General features: G+C 43.6%; 1 protein-coding gene across 2 annotated transcripts in view; it reads right to left on the bottom strand.

Moving 5' to 3' along the window:
• The window catches only part of nid1a (nidogen 1a), a 36305-nt gene that overhangs the window by 2882 nt on the left and 17026 nt on the right, over nucleotides 1-16397 (bottom strand). For both annotated transcript variants that reach the window (XM_042065979.1, XM_042065977.1), the window contains exons 5-18: nucleotides 16136-16276; nucleotides 15731-15982; nucleotides 14196-14396; nucleotides 13754-13990; nucleotides 12819-12956; nucleotides 11979-12107; nucleotides 11433-11576; nucleotides 9268-9387; nucleotides 7184-7411; nucleotides 5816-5982; nucleotides 3607-3733; nucleotides 2963-3134; nucleotides 1790-1947; nucleotides 964-1087 (exon numbers count right to left, since the gene is read on the bottom strand). In XM_042065979.1, the coding sequence (XP_041921913.1) occupies nucleotides 964-1087; nucleotides 1790-1947; nucleotides 2963-3134; nucleotides 3607-3733; nucleotides 5816-5982; nucleotides 7184-7411; nucleotides 9268-9387; nucleotides 11433-11576; nucleotides 11979-12107; nucleotides 12819-12956; nucleotides 13754-13990; nucleotides 14196-14396; nucleotides 15731-15982; nucleotides 16136-16276 (2338 nt within the window). The remainder of the gene's footprint in view (nucleotides 1-963; nucleotides 1088-1789; nucleotides 1948-2962; nucleotides 3135-3606; nucleotides 3734-5815; nucleotides 5983-7183; nucleotides 7412-9267; nucleotides 9388-11432; nucleotides 11577-11978; nucleotides 12108-12818; nucleotides 12957-13753; nucleotides 13991-14195; nucleotides 14397-15730; nucleotides 15983-16135; nucleotides 16277-16397) is intronic.

Genomic DNA, 16397 nt, shown 5'->3' with positions numbered 1-16397 from the left:
GTAGGCCTACAAATTCATATACAAGCCTCAGAAGTAAATGCCTCAGAATGCCTAGTCTCAATGTACAGTATGTTCTGTATGGTGAAGTTATAACCAGACTTCTATCAATGCAAAGCAGAAGAATCAGCTGGCAATGGATTTGAAGTGACTGCTTTTCAACCTGTAGCAACTTAATGCTTATTCTGGCTATGACAAGATAGCCTACACAAGTGTGTCAGGTAATATTAAAGTATATTAAATAAAATATATTTGAAATGGGTTGTTAAAATATGTTTGCCTATATGATTAGCCTACAAAGAAGGAGAAAAGCAAATAGGCGTAAAAATGTACTTGTTACTTGAGTAATTTATTAACAAAGTACTTTTTTACTTTTACTTGAGTAGATTTCTCAGATGGTAATATTTACTTTTACCTAAGTAATTTTTGAAGGGAGTAATTGTACTTTTACTTGAGTATAGATTTTCAGTGCTCTACCCACCCCTGAGAGAGAGAGAGAAAGACAGAGGGAGTGAGGCCCAGTACCTGCCTTTCACTGACAACTGAACAGCTGAGAAATTACAACCAGCTGCCACCACTTATTGCTTGAGCAGGCTCCTTGACCCCACCTCTGTTTCTGATGGCAAACATGCCCAGTGGTGAACTAGTCTCGCAAAGCATGCGGCAGCCTGAGCACTCCAGCCCCCGCATCCGAGAAACATCAAGGCTTCGGTCGAACAGAGAGCCGTTGATGTCTGACGCCAAGCCATTTGAACTTTGACCCCATCTCTCTTCCGCCCATAAACTGGCACCTCACCAGAGCCTGACGCTGCATGAGCCTTGATGCAGATCAAGCTGTCGCACTTTTCAAAGGACGATAAATCACTCGAGACGAGAGGAACTTTTCGTTTTTTCATCTTGTCTTGCTGTAGCCCGGAGCAGTTTGCATTTGAGAATGGGTACCGTCATGGCTGCTTAGTGGCTTACCTCGTCCAGTCTGTGTAATAGAGGTTCTTCCCGTACGCAGTGAGGCCAAAGGGGTACTGAATGGCCTCAGTAACTTCTCTGCGATCACTCTGCGATGGGTTCATGCATTCCATTTTGTGGGTACCTGTGCCCAAAAGGACAAAGAGAAGAATCATTATGCACATCACTACTAAGATACTAGTGTAGCGGTATGGAATTAAACACACATCATATACTGTAGCCTACCTCACAAACTAATTATTTGGCAATCTAGCACTTTGAGTCCAGAGGCTCTTCCTGAAACATCACATTGGCAAACAAATATTATGTCAGCTACAGTATATAATGTATGGCTCACCCCATAGCCACACCATTTAACTTGAATGCTTTTATTTATTCATGGCAAAACTGAATTTTATGAAACGCTCTCCCCTTTGTGAGAGTTTTGTGAGCTTGAGAGTATTTATGAGGGGACACCCAGGCACACCCTGAGTTCATGACTGGAAGGCTTCTGGTCAAGAAGCTGTGACCTCAACTCGGGTTTTTGTTTGTCTTTCTTAAGAGGCCTAAACAGGTGTGATTTTAACACGACCTTTCACTGTCTACCCGGGATGCCTTTATGCAACGCCCCAGAAGCAGAGAGAGCTTGAGAGTGAAAGACACAGAAAGAAGAAACAGAGAGAGAGTGTGTGTGTGTTTCTGTATGTGAGAGGAGGAGAAGAGCGAAAGAAAGAGAAAAGGGAGAGAGAGAAAAAAGAAAAAGAAAAGTCAGCAAGAACAAGGAAGAAGCCTTCACGCCTCGAGAGAGTGTGAGAAAGGGGGGGGGGGGGGGGGGGGGGGTGCTCACCGGCATCTGCCCAGCACAGGAGGGATGACTGGGGATCATAGGTCAAACCATTAGGCAGACTCAGGCCATCTCTGGCCAGCAGCCTTCGGTTGGTGCCATCCATGTGAGAAGCCTCGATCTTCGGCGCTTCCCTGTTCCAGTCACACCAGTAGAGGAATCTGACCGACACAAAAGACAAACATTTAGTACTTGGTATTACAGAGTCACATTTATCATCAGCATAGTCATCTGATAAAGATCCGTCATACAGTATGTATCTATCTAGGAAGAGGGATTTGTTAGGTAACAAAATGATGTGGGTAAAAAAGCAATCAATTTTAACCCAAACATCCCGTTTTCACCAAGCTGACAATGAGATGTGTATTTTTAACGATTGCACGATTGCATAAAGAGTTTAGCTTAACATTGTGTAACTTGGACTTTTCACAGCATCCAGGATTGTATCCCCTTTGGACTGCTATCCAACATTGTTCCACATTTTCCAACATCAACATTTTTCCATGCTATATCTTGAGTAATCTGCAACATAACTTGGGCAACATCTCATAAGCGTGCAGAACAATGTTTACCCTGTGATCCACTGGATGATATGTGTTGTGAAAGCACTTGCTGACTGTAACCTCATCTCTGAATAAATCATTTTTATTACAGGTCAACAACCCCATTTCATGGTAAACCCCCCAACATGGAGTTGTTCTATGTGCTATGTGTAGATTTGAGTTTTGTTTAAAACATTTCAATGACTTGAGAAATAGCAACAGTATGTGAAGAGACAACCGTTTTTGATGTAATGTAAAAAATGCCAATGCTTTGTGTTGCACAGATTCATGGAAGTTACTGTAGCATGCAAACCAGCTAGTCGCCAGCTTTCTTGTAATACCACTCTGTACCAAGTCTGCCAGTTCACATATTGTAGCTCTTTTATACAGAGAGATGCTGGGTGACATGGACGCACATGCACACAAACACACGCGTATACGTCCACGTACACACCCGCGCACACGAACACACACACACCAGGCTTGTGCAAAATTCCAGAATTGAGTTGAAACTGGCTCTTAAATTCCAATTCAATTCTTGAATTTCACTTGCATTTCAATTGAGGTAGCAAACAGGAAGTAGAATTGCAATTCGAATTATGCACAACCCTGACACACACACACACACACATACCCATTCACAGGATCAGCGATGATGGCTCGGGGATTCACCAGATCTGTGTCGATGAGCACACGGCGCTGTGCTCCGTCCAGAGATGCCACCTCGATGCGGTCTTTCATCGAGTCGGTCCAAAACATGGTCCGAGACAAGTGGTCTATGGCAATGCCCTCAGGGCTCCCCAGATCTATGCAGTGAGCAACAACAAACAAACAAACATTGGAGAAACAACAGCTACAAAACATCTCTGCCCGAGGCACTTTTTGTCCTTGCTAAATGAAAGCAAGTCAAGAAAAGTCAAAACGTTTTACGTATGAAATGTGTGAGTACGCTAGAATTTGTCACTGTTGGAGCTTGCTTAAGCCTATTACATGGGTGGAGTACAGACTTCAGACTGTCCTCCCTCTCTTCCTGTTTTGTGCCAGTAAGCTGTTTCTACCCTTTCCCCTCCATCAGTTGCTCCACTGGCAAGTCTTCATACTGTACACCAATCAGTGCTAATATACAGTATGTGGTGGATGTTGTGCGTCCACTAAAGTTAGCACGCAAGTAGCAAGTGAGCATTAATCATAATAAAGTTTTCTAAATGTGTGATATGCTTGAGTATTTATCACTGCTCCATCAGTGCTATCAGTGTCAGGTGTTTGAACATCACCCACCTGATCTGATAATGGGAATGGTGTCTCCCCCCTGCACACTGGCCTTGCTGATAGCAGGGGTGGTGATGTCTGTCCAGTACACCATCTTGTCCACACAGTCGTACGCCACCCCGACCACCACCTTCTCCTAGAAGTGGGAGAAAAACAAAAGTAGAGTTTGTCCAGATTGAAAATGACCACTGAGCTGTCCCATGAAGATTTTGAATCTTGAATTTCCCCTTGGGGATCAATAAAGTATCTATCTATCTATCTATCTATCTGGATTCCCTAACACCCGCCCTTAACACATTTTACAGGTCCGCTGAGACCCTGTTTTTCTAGGAAGGAAGATTAAAAAAAGTAAAGTTTGTTCAGATTTTTCCACTTGGCCATCCCAGGTAGACAAACCACAAACACACCAGAGCGCGAGCAAGTGCGAAACTCAGATCATCCTGAGGCATCAATATCACAGAGCCGTGTGTTGAAAGCAAGCAGACGAGCTTGTTTTCTCATCTCAGTCAGGTCACACTGATGTTAACTATTAGTGTAAATGTTGGCATATGGACATAATGAGGACCAGACTGGTGAAAGGTATGAGAAAGGCACGGATTAAACCATAACCTGGAGAACTGACTCACTCTCTGCTGTGCATGCCGTATGGGGAAGCCATAGGCTACCCTTTCAGTGGATGGAACAGACAAACGTGGAACATGCCAGAAAATGCAGTTTTCTCTCTGAAGCACGACTCAGGTCACGAGAGGGAAAACTCTTCCAAAAAATTAAATAATCACGTCAGTGAATACAAAGTCGGGCTTCATTGCAACTATACTAACTACTTCAATACAACAACTGAAATAGGACCTTAGTTCAAAATTACCCTCAAAAAACGGAGGACTTAAACCTGAAGGTATTGCAGTTTGACATTTTAGAAGAGACAACCCTGCACTGCTCAACATTGCCTTCTCCCCAGCTCAGATTCATAATATGGCTCCATATGTTGAGCTCCTGCCCCCCAGCATGGAAAGCTCAACGTCTATTAAGGTATTAGGATCTCCTCTCCGCGACGAGGCCCCTCCAATCAGCCCTTCTACGCATTCCAACAGTGTTATTCCAACTGACCCACTCCCCCATGCTGCAGCGCAACAGCCTCGGTCCTGTCACAACTATCCTGTTCAAACAGTTCAGTCTAGGACATTTGCTGTGCACTGAGATCACTTGTGGTCAAATATTTCTCCTTTACAAAGGTCAGCACAGCTGCCAAGCCATGGGGCCCTTCTCCTACAACAATGCTGGACTTATGGTTAAGGGTTCCGAGTACGAGCTTCCCCTGCTTGGGAATGTGCCACAATGCAATGGCTTGGACATGCGGGCGTAAACAATGTCAAGGGAAGTGTCCATAAAACGGCTCTTTTTCCAAGTATTTCCCTCTCCAGATGAAATACTGTGGAGAAAACACATTGTTGAGCAATGTACAAACCCACCATCCCAACAGAACACCACATCTACACAGAATTCACAGAGACGACTAAACTATCGGAGGCCCACACAAATAGCCACAAAAGGAAGTAGCGACTGAATGTAGTGATTTCAACTGTGGTTAAGACAATCCAAGATCTTTTTGTTGACTACTTTCACATGCATTACATATCTTCCATCTGGACTGATAAACAATGGCAGAAGTGTTATGGCATTAGTGATTCTTAACACAGAGACCTCTGTTTAATTTAGAAGACCTAAGAGGGCCTGAGCTTTTGGTGATCTATGTAAACTCTGGAACATTGAACTGGTGTAAAAAAGTACTGTCACTGCCAGTTGGCTGAGGGTCAGTCCTCTCCAGTTGGCTGAGGGTCAGTCCTCTCTAGTTGGTCACACTTTACATAGGATAGTCTCCTATAGACTATCTATAGATGCTCAGATTATAAACAATCTATCAAACAATATAAACAATTAAACTATCTGTTGACACTTAGTAAACAACTTGGGCTTGGTTAGATTAGATTAGATTAAACTTTATTGCGTCTAACCAGAAGTGCAAAAAAGCAGAAAAGTGCAATGTGATATACAAAGACAGGTGGTGCATAGACAGGACAGGATATATAGTGCAGTGTAGGCAGTAGTATACAGTTGGTTTATAGAAGGTGACCTTTCAACAAACCATCTGTTCACTATAGCCGGGCTATCCAAGTTAATGGTTATTAACAGTGCACTTGCCGTGGCCCTAACTACTTACTGGGAGGTGTAGAGCTGTCTTGGCTTCGCTCTTCTTCATGCTGTAGCCGTCCAGGGGGACGTACTCGATCCTCCCGCTCTGGCTGAACAGCAGGTTGGTGCCGGCGGGTAGAGGGTAGATGTCTGGCCTGGGGGTGGGCCTCACTATGGGCCCTGTCTCTCCACTGCCTGCACACGTCAGGGGAGAACCATAAGTACATGTGAAGAGTTCAAATGCAAAACCCCTCTAAATCCATCTGACCACTTTTCTTTTAAATGAGCATTTTTTTTATCAGGCTCCTATAGGTTTTTGCCTACAAATCTATATTTTAGACCAGGAAGAGAGTTGTATTCAGTGGGTTTGGTGTGAAATTATTTGATTAACGTATACTATGTGTGGAGAGCACTCACTCACTATCATTATCTCATTTTTGACGGAGGTGGGGTTTAAAGGCTTTTGCATCTGATGCTACATAAATCATGGCATTAAATGACTTCAATGGAGGACATTTAAAGGTATAGTCCATGATGGCAGTGAGAGGTTGTTGATATTTGAAGTCAACAGCCAATCATATTGCACCCCTTTCTACTGTGTTCCTGAAGTGATGTGTTAGTTGGCTAGAATACTACATGGCTTCAAGCCAAATGTTTATTTCCAATTTACAGAGCCACGATAGCATACGACATAAACAGAGCACGCACACAGAATAGATAGCTATGAGGAGCAATTCCATGAATTTTACAAAAAGTATACTGGATTAGAGTCACAGACTGTATCTTTAAAGATGACATGAGCGGAGTATTTGACCTTGTTCTATGATGTTAACATAGAAGTTCTGCAACTTTGGTCTGTCAATATGCTTAGATGTTATTTTACAAGCCCATTTAATGGCCAATTTTAGCAGATATCTAGCGCCCCCTCATGCTTATCTGGCACCCTCTTAAATAATTAAGTGAACTTTACACTGATTGGCTGCCCTGCAGGCAAAGACTGTTTACAATAGTCTCCAGCAACATCTACCGAAGTCTCCAACTCAAAGTGGTTATGTAACGTGTGGAGAGGGAGCAGTGAATGGAGGGATGGCTTGCATCACAGTTTGTATTTGTTCTGATTCACCCATTTTTAGTGGACATCTGAAAGTCCGAGATTTGTATATGAGGGATGAAACAACATTTTTTCTGGTTCACGGTTCGTAGCTTTGTGGCCATGCACCGAACTCTCCCCATTCAACAAAGGCAAAGTAAAACCGGTTTTCCATTCTATGCCATCTTTAATGAATGGCTCTCTCTCTCTCACTAAGAAACATCCATAAATGGTGTTAACCTTAGCCCGACAGACCACAACAAGCACAGAGTCAAGCAGCGCTTGCCAGTCTAATAGCTCCCTTACAGGTTGGCGTGCTGCCAGGGCCAGTACGGGTGCCAGAGATCTCCAGGCCGTTGGCATCCACGCACCAACACTGGCCGATGCTGCCGTGGCACTGCATGAGCTCGTAGTTGCCCTCCACGTCGCAGGTGGGCACATACTGCCCGGGCAGGGGGCGAGGACCTCGTGGGCCAGGCTCAGAGGCACTGAGGGCGCTCTCTCTGTGAGTCTCGCAGCGTGTCTTCTCTCGCTCTGGAGGAGAAAACACACACACACACACACAAACATGAAACAAATATAAGAATGCAAACACAAACATACTCACACAACAAACTTGAACTAGCATGGAGAATTAATAAGTAGACACACACACACACATATACACAAATGAAACAAATATAAGAATGCAAAAACAAGTAGAGACACACAGACACACAAATGAAACACATGCAAACACAAACATACACATGGAGAACCGATAAGTGGACAGACACACACACAAAGCCCACATAAGAACACAAACATAAACACACATATGAACACACATGACAAACTCCACATGGCCTGGCGAACAGATGGGGGGCATTTCAAAACAGCAGGGGGGGTGTGTGTGGGGGGGGGTGGAGAGGTAAACCACAAACTCTTCAACATTTCTTCAACATTCTGAGAAAGTTTGTGTAGTTTTTTTATTCTGAACCAAATTGCCCCCCCCCCCACACACACCTCAGTAAGATAATCAAGCATTGGGTTTAGGCTATGAGTAATTCAGACCCCAGAGGGAGTACATCTGGAGTGTGTGGTTACCAAATCCACCCCCCTTCTCCCCCACCCGTCCCACAGCCTCCTGTGGGACAAACACCGCAGCCAAATCATTCCAGTCTGGTATTCAGAAGAACAAGCAGACCGGGAGGCCACAGAACAAGCCTGAACGAACACACACACACACACACACACACACACACTCTTCAGTCTTTCCTCTCTGGAACATCACAACTCCAAACCAAAACACAATGCCAAACTAATGTCACCCTGACCAGGTAGCAATGCATTCATTGGCAGGTACTTGTCATTTGTAAAGGAATACAACTGATTTAAGCAATAAGCCCAGAGAGGCCGTAGGTTACACTGATTCTACATCAGCTAAGGGGTGTTGTTAGTGCGGAGTGCCTAAAACCCCCCTTAGCTGGTGGTATTGATGATGCTTTTAAATGCTTTACTGATGCTTTCAAAAGGGAATAATATTGGGGATTTATACTGCTAAAACGCCTCTGGTTACCGACATGTAGGAAGATGACAGATACTGTATGCATACAGCCTTTAATTGAATGTCACGAACACGGTGACGGTGTCAGATTTGTTGCAGTGGCATAATCTCTACTAGCCGTCAAAAAACCTTAAGGAACAAAGTCCCAAATTCATACACAAGGATACTGCAGTGTAGTACAGGGTTACAAAATGGTACAACCTACAAACAGCTGCAACAGCAAGAGATCAACTTCTACCTTATGAAGTACAATCCTAAAGCATGACATTTATTTAACTCCAGTCATGGAACACAAACCCAGAGGAGACCAGAGATCACATCCCAAAGAGGTTAAAGAATATGTTGCTGTGTTAAGGTTATTTAATACTGTAAGTCCTGCTTGAGTCCAGGGTTGGAGACCACCTGCGACTGTGGACAAAGCCGGGCTGAAATGAAACAATATTTGCAATGGCAGAAGCATGTAAACCACCCTCTGTCACATGGGGCAGATAAATTCCCTCGTTCAGATCCAACATTCCTGATAGACATGTTCCAGCTGGTGCTAAGCGGCGTTTAGCTAACGCTAGACCTGCAATCCAGAAATGGTCTGAACGAATTCACTTTGGCACAAATTAGTCTAACAGGAAAGTAAACAATGGCACACTGTAAATAAACAGTACCAGGACGTTACTGATATGAGAGTCACACAGTAGCGTATTTCCTCAAAAGCAGATATCATTTCATAGTACTGTTTCGAGCCTTTATCCTACAAATTAAATAGAATGACATAGGGGAAAAATATTTATAAAGGGTAAATATATTCTTGTCCTGACGTGAGCTGGTACAAATCTCCAGACTACTGTACCTGAGGAACAGTAGAAGCCATCACCATAGAAACCTGGTCTACACTGGCAGGAGAAAGATCCGTCCGTATTGTAACACTGGGCATCAGGGTGGCACCTGCCTGGCTGGCATTCATCGATATCTATGAGAGGGAGAGAAAAAACAAGAGAGAAAGAGAGAGAGAGAGAGAGAGAGAGAGGGAAAGACATAGAGAGGGGGGGAGAGACAAAGAAAGAGAGACAGACAGGCAAAGAACAAGAGAGAAAGAAAGACATATGGAAGGAGAAAGACAAAAACACACACACACACTATTATTACTCTTGCTCTTTACTGCTGTTAATTCTAGATCCTTTATGTCCACCCCCATACTGATGTATCTCCCCCCTCCTGTTTAATGTATTAATTAGTTTGTATGGTACTATCAACAATACCTTTGGCAACACTGTTCCCATACATTCATGCTGATAAAGCAACTTTGAATAAAAAAAAGAAAGAGAGTGTGCAACAGTAGTCAGAAGCCATCAGTTTGAGGACGTATAAAAATGTCTCTATGTAGCATATATCTTGGCGGGAGCTTCTGTATGTCTATTCTAATGTCTAGCTCTTGTGTAGGCCACATGTGCACGCAAGTGAATGGAGCTCCTGGGGCTTCTCACTGGTCTGGCTCCAGCTGGTGTCTGGCCAGGAGAAAAGGCTATGGAGGGGTCACATGAGGCCAGAGAGAGAGAGAGAGAGAGAGAGACTGCTTTAGAGAGAAAGAGAGAAAATGAAAGAGAGACCTTTTGAGATAGAGAGAAGGATAGAGAGAAAGAGAGAGAGGGGGGAGAGATTGCTTTTGAGAGAGAGAGAGAAAAAGAGAGACCTTTTGAGAGAGAGAGGGATGAGAGAAAGAGAGAGAGATTGCTTTAGAGAAAGAGAGAAAAAGAGAGAGAAAGACTGCTTTAGAGAAAGAGAGAAAAAGAGAGAGAAAGACCTTTAGAGAGAAAGAAAGAAACAAGTGAGAGAGAAAATCCCATCTGTGACTCATCTCTGTCTTGTCCACAGCTACACTATCTACACGCATTCCTGTCTGGAAGGCTACACACTCTCCTCATCTGCCTCCAACACTCGCTATTACAGTACGCCTGACAGCCTGGCAGCTGTTTCTGCTGAGCTGGAAACTGGGAAGTAGGAGCCTTTGATGGAGCTTTCCGAGCGACTAAACGGTGCAATAGCAAGCATTCCTTTCAAGGAAAAAATGCAAACAACGAGTTGGTTCTTGGCAAGAAAGTCCTGTCAACTATAAAACATTATCCTGAAAACATTATATAGCTCATCTCCCCTACTGGGGTGATGCAGAAACTAACAACCATGTTACTAACTTTGAAAACACTGTGTTCAGCATTTCACAAAAACATCAAAACTGATCAAAAACATCAAAACTCTTGGTGGTTGCTGGTCAAAATGTTATGCTTCTCATTAAAACTATCTTCTGGAGTGCACAACACTATGCAGACTGTCTTTGTTGTTAGAGTCTTAATATCTCTTGCCAGTTCCAGTGCCTGTGTCTGACACATACTGTAGATGTTAATTTAGTCCTTATTTAGTCTAGGACAAACAGCATGTCAGACAGACAGACAACCACAAAACAACAATGACACATCAAACCAGCAACCAGTACACATAACACTATAAGACCAGTGCACTAACACAAAAAGACCGATACACAAAACACCAAAAGACTAGTACAAGTAACACCAAAGATCTGCACCAAAGTGCAGTTTCATCACTAGCATTTTATTGTAGTAGTAAAGTGCAGTATTAAAGCACACTGAGGTTCATGTGTTTTCCTTTCCTAGCTTATTCAACAGCCTCATACTGGTGGGGACGAATGATCTGTGAGCCGAGCTGGTTTGGAAAGACGGCACCCTATACCGTCTGCCTGCTGGCAGAAGCTTATACACCCAGTATAGGTGAGGTTAGGGGATGTGTGTGGATGTGTGCTTGTGTGTAGAGCAGGCCCTTGGCATGGACAGTATAGGCAAATTCTCAGGGCGCACTCTATCCACAGGGGTGCCCAAAAAAATTAAAAATTACAGGGATTTTTTTTAACCCTAACTCTAACCTTAACCCTAGCCTATTTTTTTACACCAACTATTTTAAAACTATTATTTTTGAAAATCAGTGCTTCTTCCTTGGCAAGCCTACCCTGACAGGATCTCCCATCGCCCACGTAGCCTGGCAAGCAGGAGCAGATGTAAGCCGAGCCTCCAGAGTAGCTACAGCGGGCCCTCTCCGGGATGTCACAGTCATGGCTACCGGCCTGGCAGTGGTCCACCGGGCGGTCCCCCTCTGCCACAGACAAACAACGTAAACAACAACAACAACAGAATCAACAAAAACACCATTAGTTCATAATGTTATATGACCTCACTAGCGGGATGTTTTGGCCAGTGAGCTAAAATAGGCTGAAATGGGCAACATCCTGCAGCTAATTTAGGCCTTACAGTAAAGGACTTACAATGTTTTGTCTGATGTGGAATAGAAAGCATAGTGTGGGTGAGCTATTCTCAGAGATAGAAATTTACATCCAACTATGCAAGCCATCCAAGTCAAATCATTTAAAGCTAGTTTGCAGATCGTACATGTAAGATCATATAGTATCTACTGTATATACACAGCCACACTCTCACTCTCTCACCCTTTCACACACACACACACATACTGTAAACAAAAACAATTAAAAACACACACCAACACAGGTCTGTCCATCACTTGCAAACTGGTAGCCATCAACACATTCGCAGCGGAACGTTCCGGGTTGGTTGTTACAGAGGGCATGAGTGCTGCAGACCTGTGGGGATTCTCGACACTCGTCAATGTCTGGAGAATACAAGGAAGAACAGAACAGGACAGAGTTGTGTAACCTGCCTCTCAAACTTAAACACTTCCTCCAACAACAACTCTCATTCCTTGGCATCTCTTCCTGTGAGTAACGTGTGTGTGTGTGTGTGTGTGTGTGTGTGTATATGCACAGCGGTGGTTATCTGCTAAACTCTTTTCTACACGGACCCATTCCCAGGAATCACTAGAGAGGATACCATCAGGTTTAGTAATTACAGATGTTTTTAAGATAGAATCTGACCAATTTCCAACATCCTTTTCCCCCCTTTCCATCTTCCCACTTGGGATCAGCAGGAAAAACCCTTGATCCAACTAGCAAGGACTCTACGTGTGCAGGACTCTCAGGCGGAAACGGCAGGCACATTAACTAACATTTGGCCCAGAAGTCCCCTCTTAAATGAAGCAGGGTCAAGCACATTGGCAGTGTCCTGTATACAGTGAGTCTAACTAAAGTATAATGTTTGGAGTGAGTGAAGTTCCCCAGTCACCACGAAAGGAAGGAAGGAAGGAGATAACCAAGAATCCTCCCAGAGAGGCTCTTAAGTGGGTCACAATGGGGGAGATTGCATCATTCAAAGATTCAAAGACATCATTCAGCTTTTAAAATCTAAGGATCAAAATGTCCGCTTTGGCAGTTCTAGTAGTTATGAAATGATTGGCGCTTCTAGTGTTAATTGTATGAAATAGTACCGTAGCAGATGCGGCCATCCCCAGTGAAGCCAGAGGCACACTTGCATGTGTATTGGGTTCCTTCTCCAGCGTGGCACATGGCATTCGTGTCACATCCATGTCTTCCAGTGTAGCAAGCATTCTCATCAACACCCCCACCTAACAGCGGATCAAAAAAAGCCACAGCCTCATTATAAAATTATAAACCACCCTCCCATAGAAAAACATTCCATTTAATTATTTGTCTGGTTTGAACTGATGGAACAATGCCAATAGGTCAATACTCAACAGCCTTATACAGCATACTACAACAGTAGTATAAAAAAAATGTATAGTAAGTAGTAAATTAATATTAGGTGGTTGTCACTCTAATCGCCAATTTAAAAACATCTTAAAATTAGGGCTGTCAAAATAACTGATTAATTTTGATTAATTAATTTGAGAAAAAATAACTGATTAAAAAAAATAACGCAGATTAATCGATTCCGTATGACCTTTGACCCCGAGCCGTTCTAGTCAGTAACCATTAGACTGTAAAATGAAGGAGAGAGAAGAAAATGTGCTGCTTAGATCATTGATTGGAACATTTACTTTTAAAAAATGCAGCAAGGAATTTGCACCTTATTGCCTTGAATACACTGTAAAAAACGTGGTCCCTGCGGACAGCCCAGGCTCCAAACATGGTCCAGCCTGGACCATAAAAAAAACATAACAAACTGTTCAAGCCAATCACCGACAAGATGCACGTTTAGGAGAGTTTCAATTGCACAGGAGGGAGGGGGAGGAAGTAGCGAGCTAGCTCTCTGTTTTGTTTGAACCTCAACAGAAGTGTTGTTACCCAACACTGCTTAGAGCACCTTTAAAAAAGATCTCACAACTAATGCTAGGGTGACCATACATCCTCCTCTTTTTCTCGGAAATGTATAGATAATGTATAGATCATTCGTGGCACTTACCACCGTTCATGTCCCCGATCTTATTGCTCATGGCGTAGCGCATGAGTTGTTGTGTGGTGTCGTACATGACAAACACCTGCTCCACTCGCAGCATCTGCGTCTGGGGAACTTTCCGGGCAGATTCGTCGTGGGCGCAGCTCTGGTAGGTGACGCTCTCTCTCCACTGGTACTTCTTGGTTTCTGTGGTGCCATCCTCCAAGCTGACCACGTACTCACGAGTGGAGGAGGATGTTACGACTGGCAAACCAAAACATAGAGGATGATTTGAACTACATTTCAGCCTATATATTAATTCATTTGTTTTAAACAAAAGTACAGTCAGCCTCATATTGATGCATAGCAAAACAATCAGAAAGGAGGTCTATTATCTGTAAAGTTAAAATCGGAACATAATCATATCATAACCAATCAAGAGGCATCGTTTGTGTGGAGTTTGGCTCACTGTTGTTGGAGTACTGGTAGATCTCGGTGTAAGGGTCGATCTGCACGGTTGCCCCCTGTGGTAACTCCGGAATTCGGCCCTCAAGCTGGGTGTCAACCACCAGATGGTCATGTTGGTCAATGCCTTTGAACTCCTGAGTGATGGTCAACTTCTCGCCGCCCTCCAGGAAAGTGACCTCAGCCTTACGCGTGAACTCTCCGCCTATGTACAAACAAAGCAGGAAGCTCAGGTCAAACATCCAGCTCTGTCATCTAAACCCCACACACCAGACACTCAATTTATCACCTCATGTTCATGTAATAAAAAATATATATTGAAACACATAATTAAAAGTGTTAATGAGGGAACTGGGAAGAGGGTCTTATGACAGAACTGTTTAGTTGTTTAGTTTGTCATATTGGGTTCTTGCGCACTGTTTAGCTTTTGTTTTGGGTTTGGTTTTACAATAGGAAAATAGACATCACTTTCAAAGGTGGTTTCTAACACCATGTGTTGCAGTGCTGTGACTATGGACTTTTTTTGTATCTCATTTGCTCCGTTAAAATGATCCTCTCTATGTACTGTTTCTATGTGAGACATCATTTTAAACTTTTCATGCAGATGCATGATATCCATGTTACAGACCCTACGTTTACATGCGGTGCAATCAGGGGTACCCTATCTGGATGAAAGTATTGGGACACCTGGAATTACAGGAGCAGGAACTTAAATCTATAGGCAGAGGATAGTGACACTATATGGACAAACTAATTGGTACACTTAAAACCACTCAATCTCTGAATTCATATGCTTCATTCAGACCCATTGCCACAGATGTATAAAATCAAGCACCTAGCCATGCAGTCTGTATTCATAAACATTTTTGAAAGAATGGGTCGCTCTAAAAAGCTCAGTGAATTCAAGCATGGTTCTGTCCTACGTGCAACTGTATAGGGTGCACAAAGCAAGGTCCATAAAGACATGGTTGGGTGAGTTTGGCCCAAGGCCACACAGAACCCTGACCTCAGCCCTTTGGGATGAACTAACAAAGATAGCATGCCAGGCCTTCTCATCCAACATCAGTGCTTGACCTCACAAATCTTTCTCTAGATGAATGGACTAAAAACGAAATCCCCCAGACACACTCTAAAATTTTGTAGAAAGCCTTCCCAGAAGAGTTGATGCTGTTATAGGTATCCTATGCCTGCAGGTTTAGTGTCATAAAAGTTCCTGTTGGTGTAATGGCCAGGTGTCCCAATACTTCTGTCCATATAGTGTATCTGTTAAACAAATTGTAAGTAGTAATTTGTTTAACCTTCCAAGTGCATCCTTTGTCTTGTCCACATGTTGGAATAACTACTGTATCGTTCCATGGTCACTGCCTTTACCACTCTATAATGTTTTTTAGTGCAATATTGGTCAATGCCTTTAGTGCTCTCACAAATGTATCCTTGGCTTACAAACAATGCTATACTGTTGCTAATATAGACATTTACCCATTTGGCCAAAGACTTAAAAGTAATTTCCATGAAGCCCCTGAAGTATCTTTGACTTACCAACAATGCTAAAACCATTGACGTAGCCAGGCTGTTCCAGAGCGAAGGCCCATCCGATCACGCCCCCGATGCCCGCAAGGGGCTGCAGGGAGATGCCCACTCCAAGGGGGATGGCACTGATGGCCACGTAGGCTCGCCCGTCGTTGGACACCACATACGAGTGCAGATCATTGCTGGCAAAGTCCACAGGATAGGGCGAGTTGCCCACGTACACCCTACCGTGCATTTTCCCATTCATCCGTTGAGGTTTTCCTGTCAGAGAAGTCAGTATACATAAAGAACAATCAATCCAGACACTAAACTTCACACATCCTGAGAGCTTGCTTCAAGCACTTGCAAGCTCGAGTAGGCTATTATTAGACTAGGCAGAAGTCAAATCAAATGGACGTTTGAAGTCTGACTAACCTTGAGACACACACTGCTTGCCGTTACCGAAGTACCCAGGTCGGCAGTGGCAGCAGTAGCCGCTGGCGTGGTCCTTGCAGTCAGCAAACGGGGAGCACTTCTGTCGGTTGTTCTCACAGGTGTCCGAGTTGTACGAGAACACTATCAGTCATCCAGAAGACAGAGGAGTCAGAGGTCACAGTCTGCTGTGGACAAAGCCTCAGAGAGCAACTCAGTTGGTGTAACAGTTTCATGTCACACTCTCAAGAGGAACTTTCTAACT

This window comes from Alosa sapidissima, chromosome 16, assembly GCF_018492685.1.
Source record: "Alosa sapidissima isolate fAloSap1 chromosome 16, fAloSap1.pri, whole genome shotgun sequence".
Classification (NCBI taxonomy): domain Eukaryota; kingdom Metazoa; phylum Chordata; class Actinopteri; order Clupeiformes; family Clupeidae; genus Alosa; species Alosa sapidissima.
The sequence above is the reverse complement of the archived record's forward strand: the minus strand, read 5'-3'. Positions and strand labels throughout refer to the sequence as shown.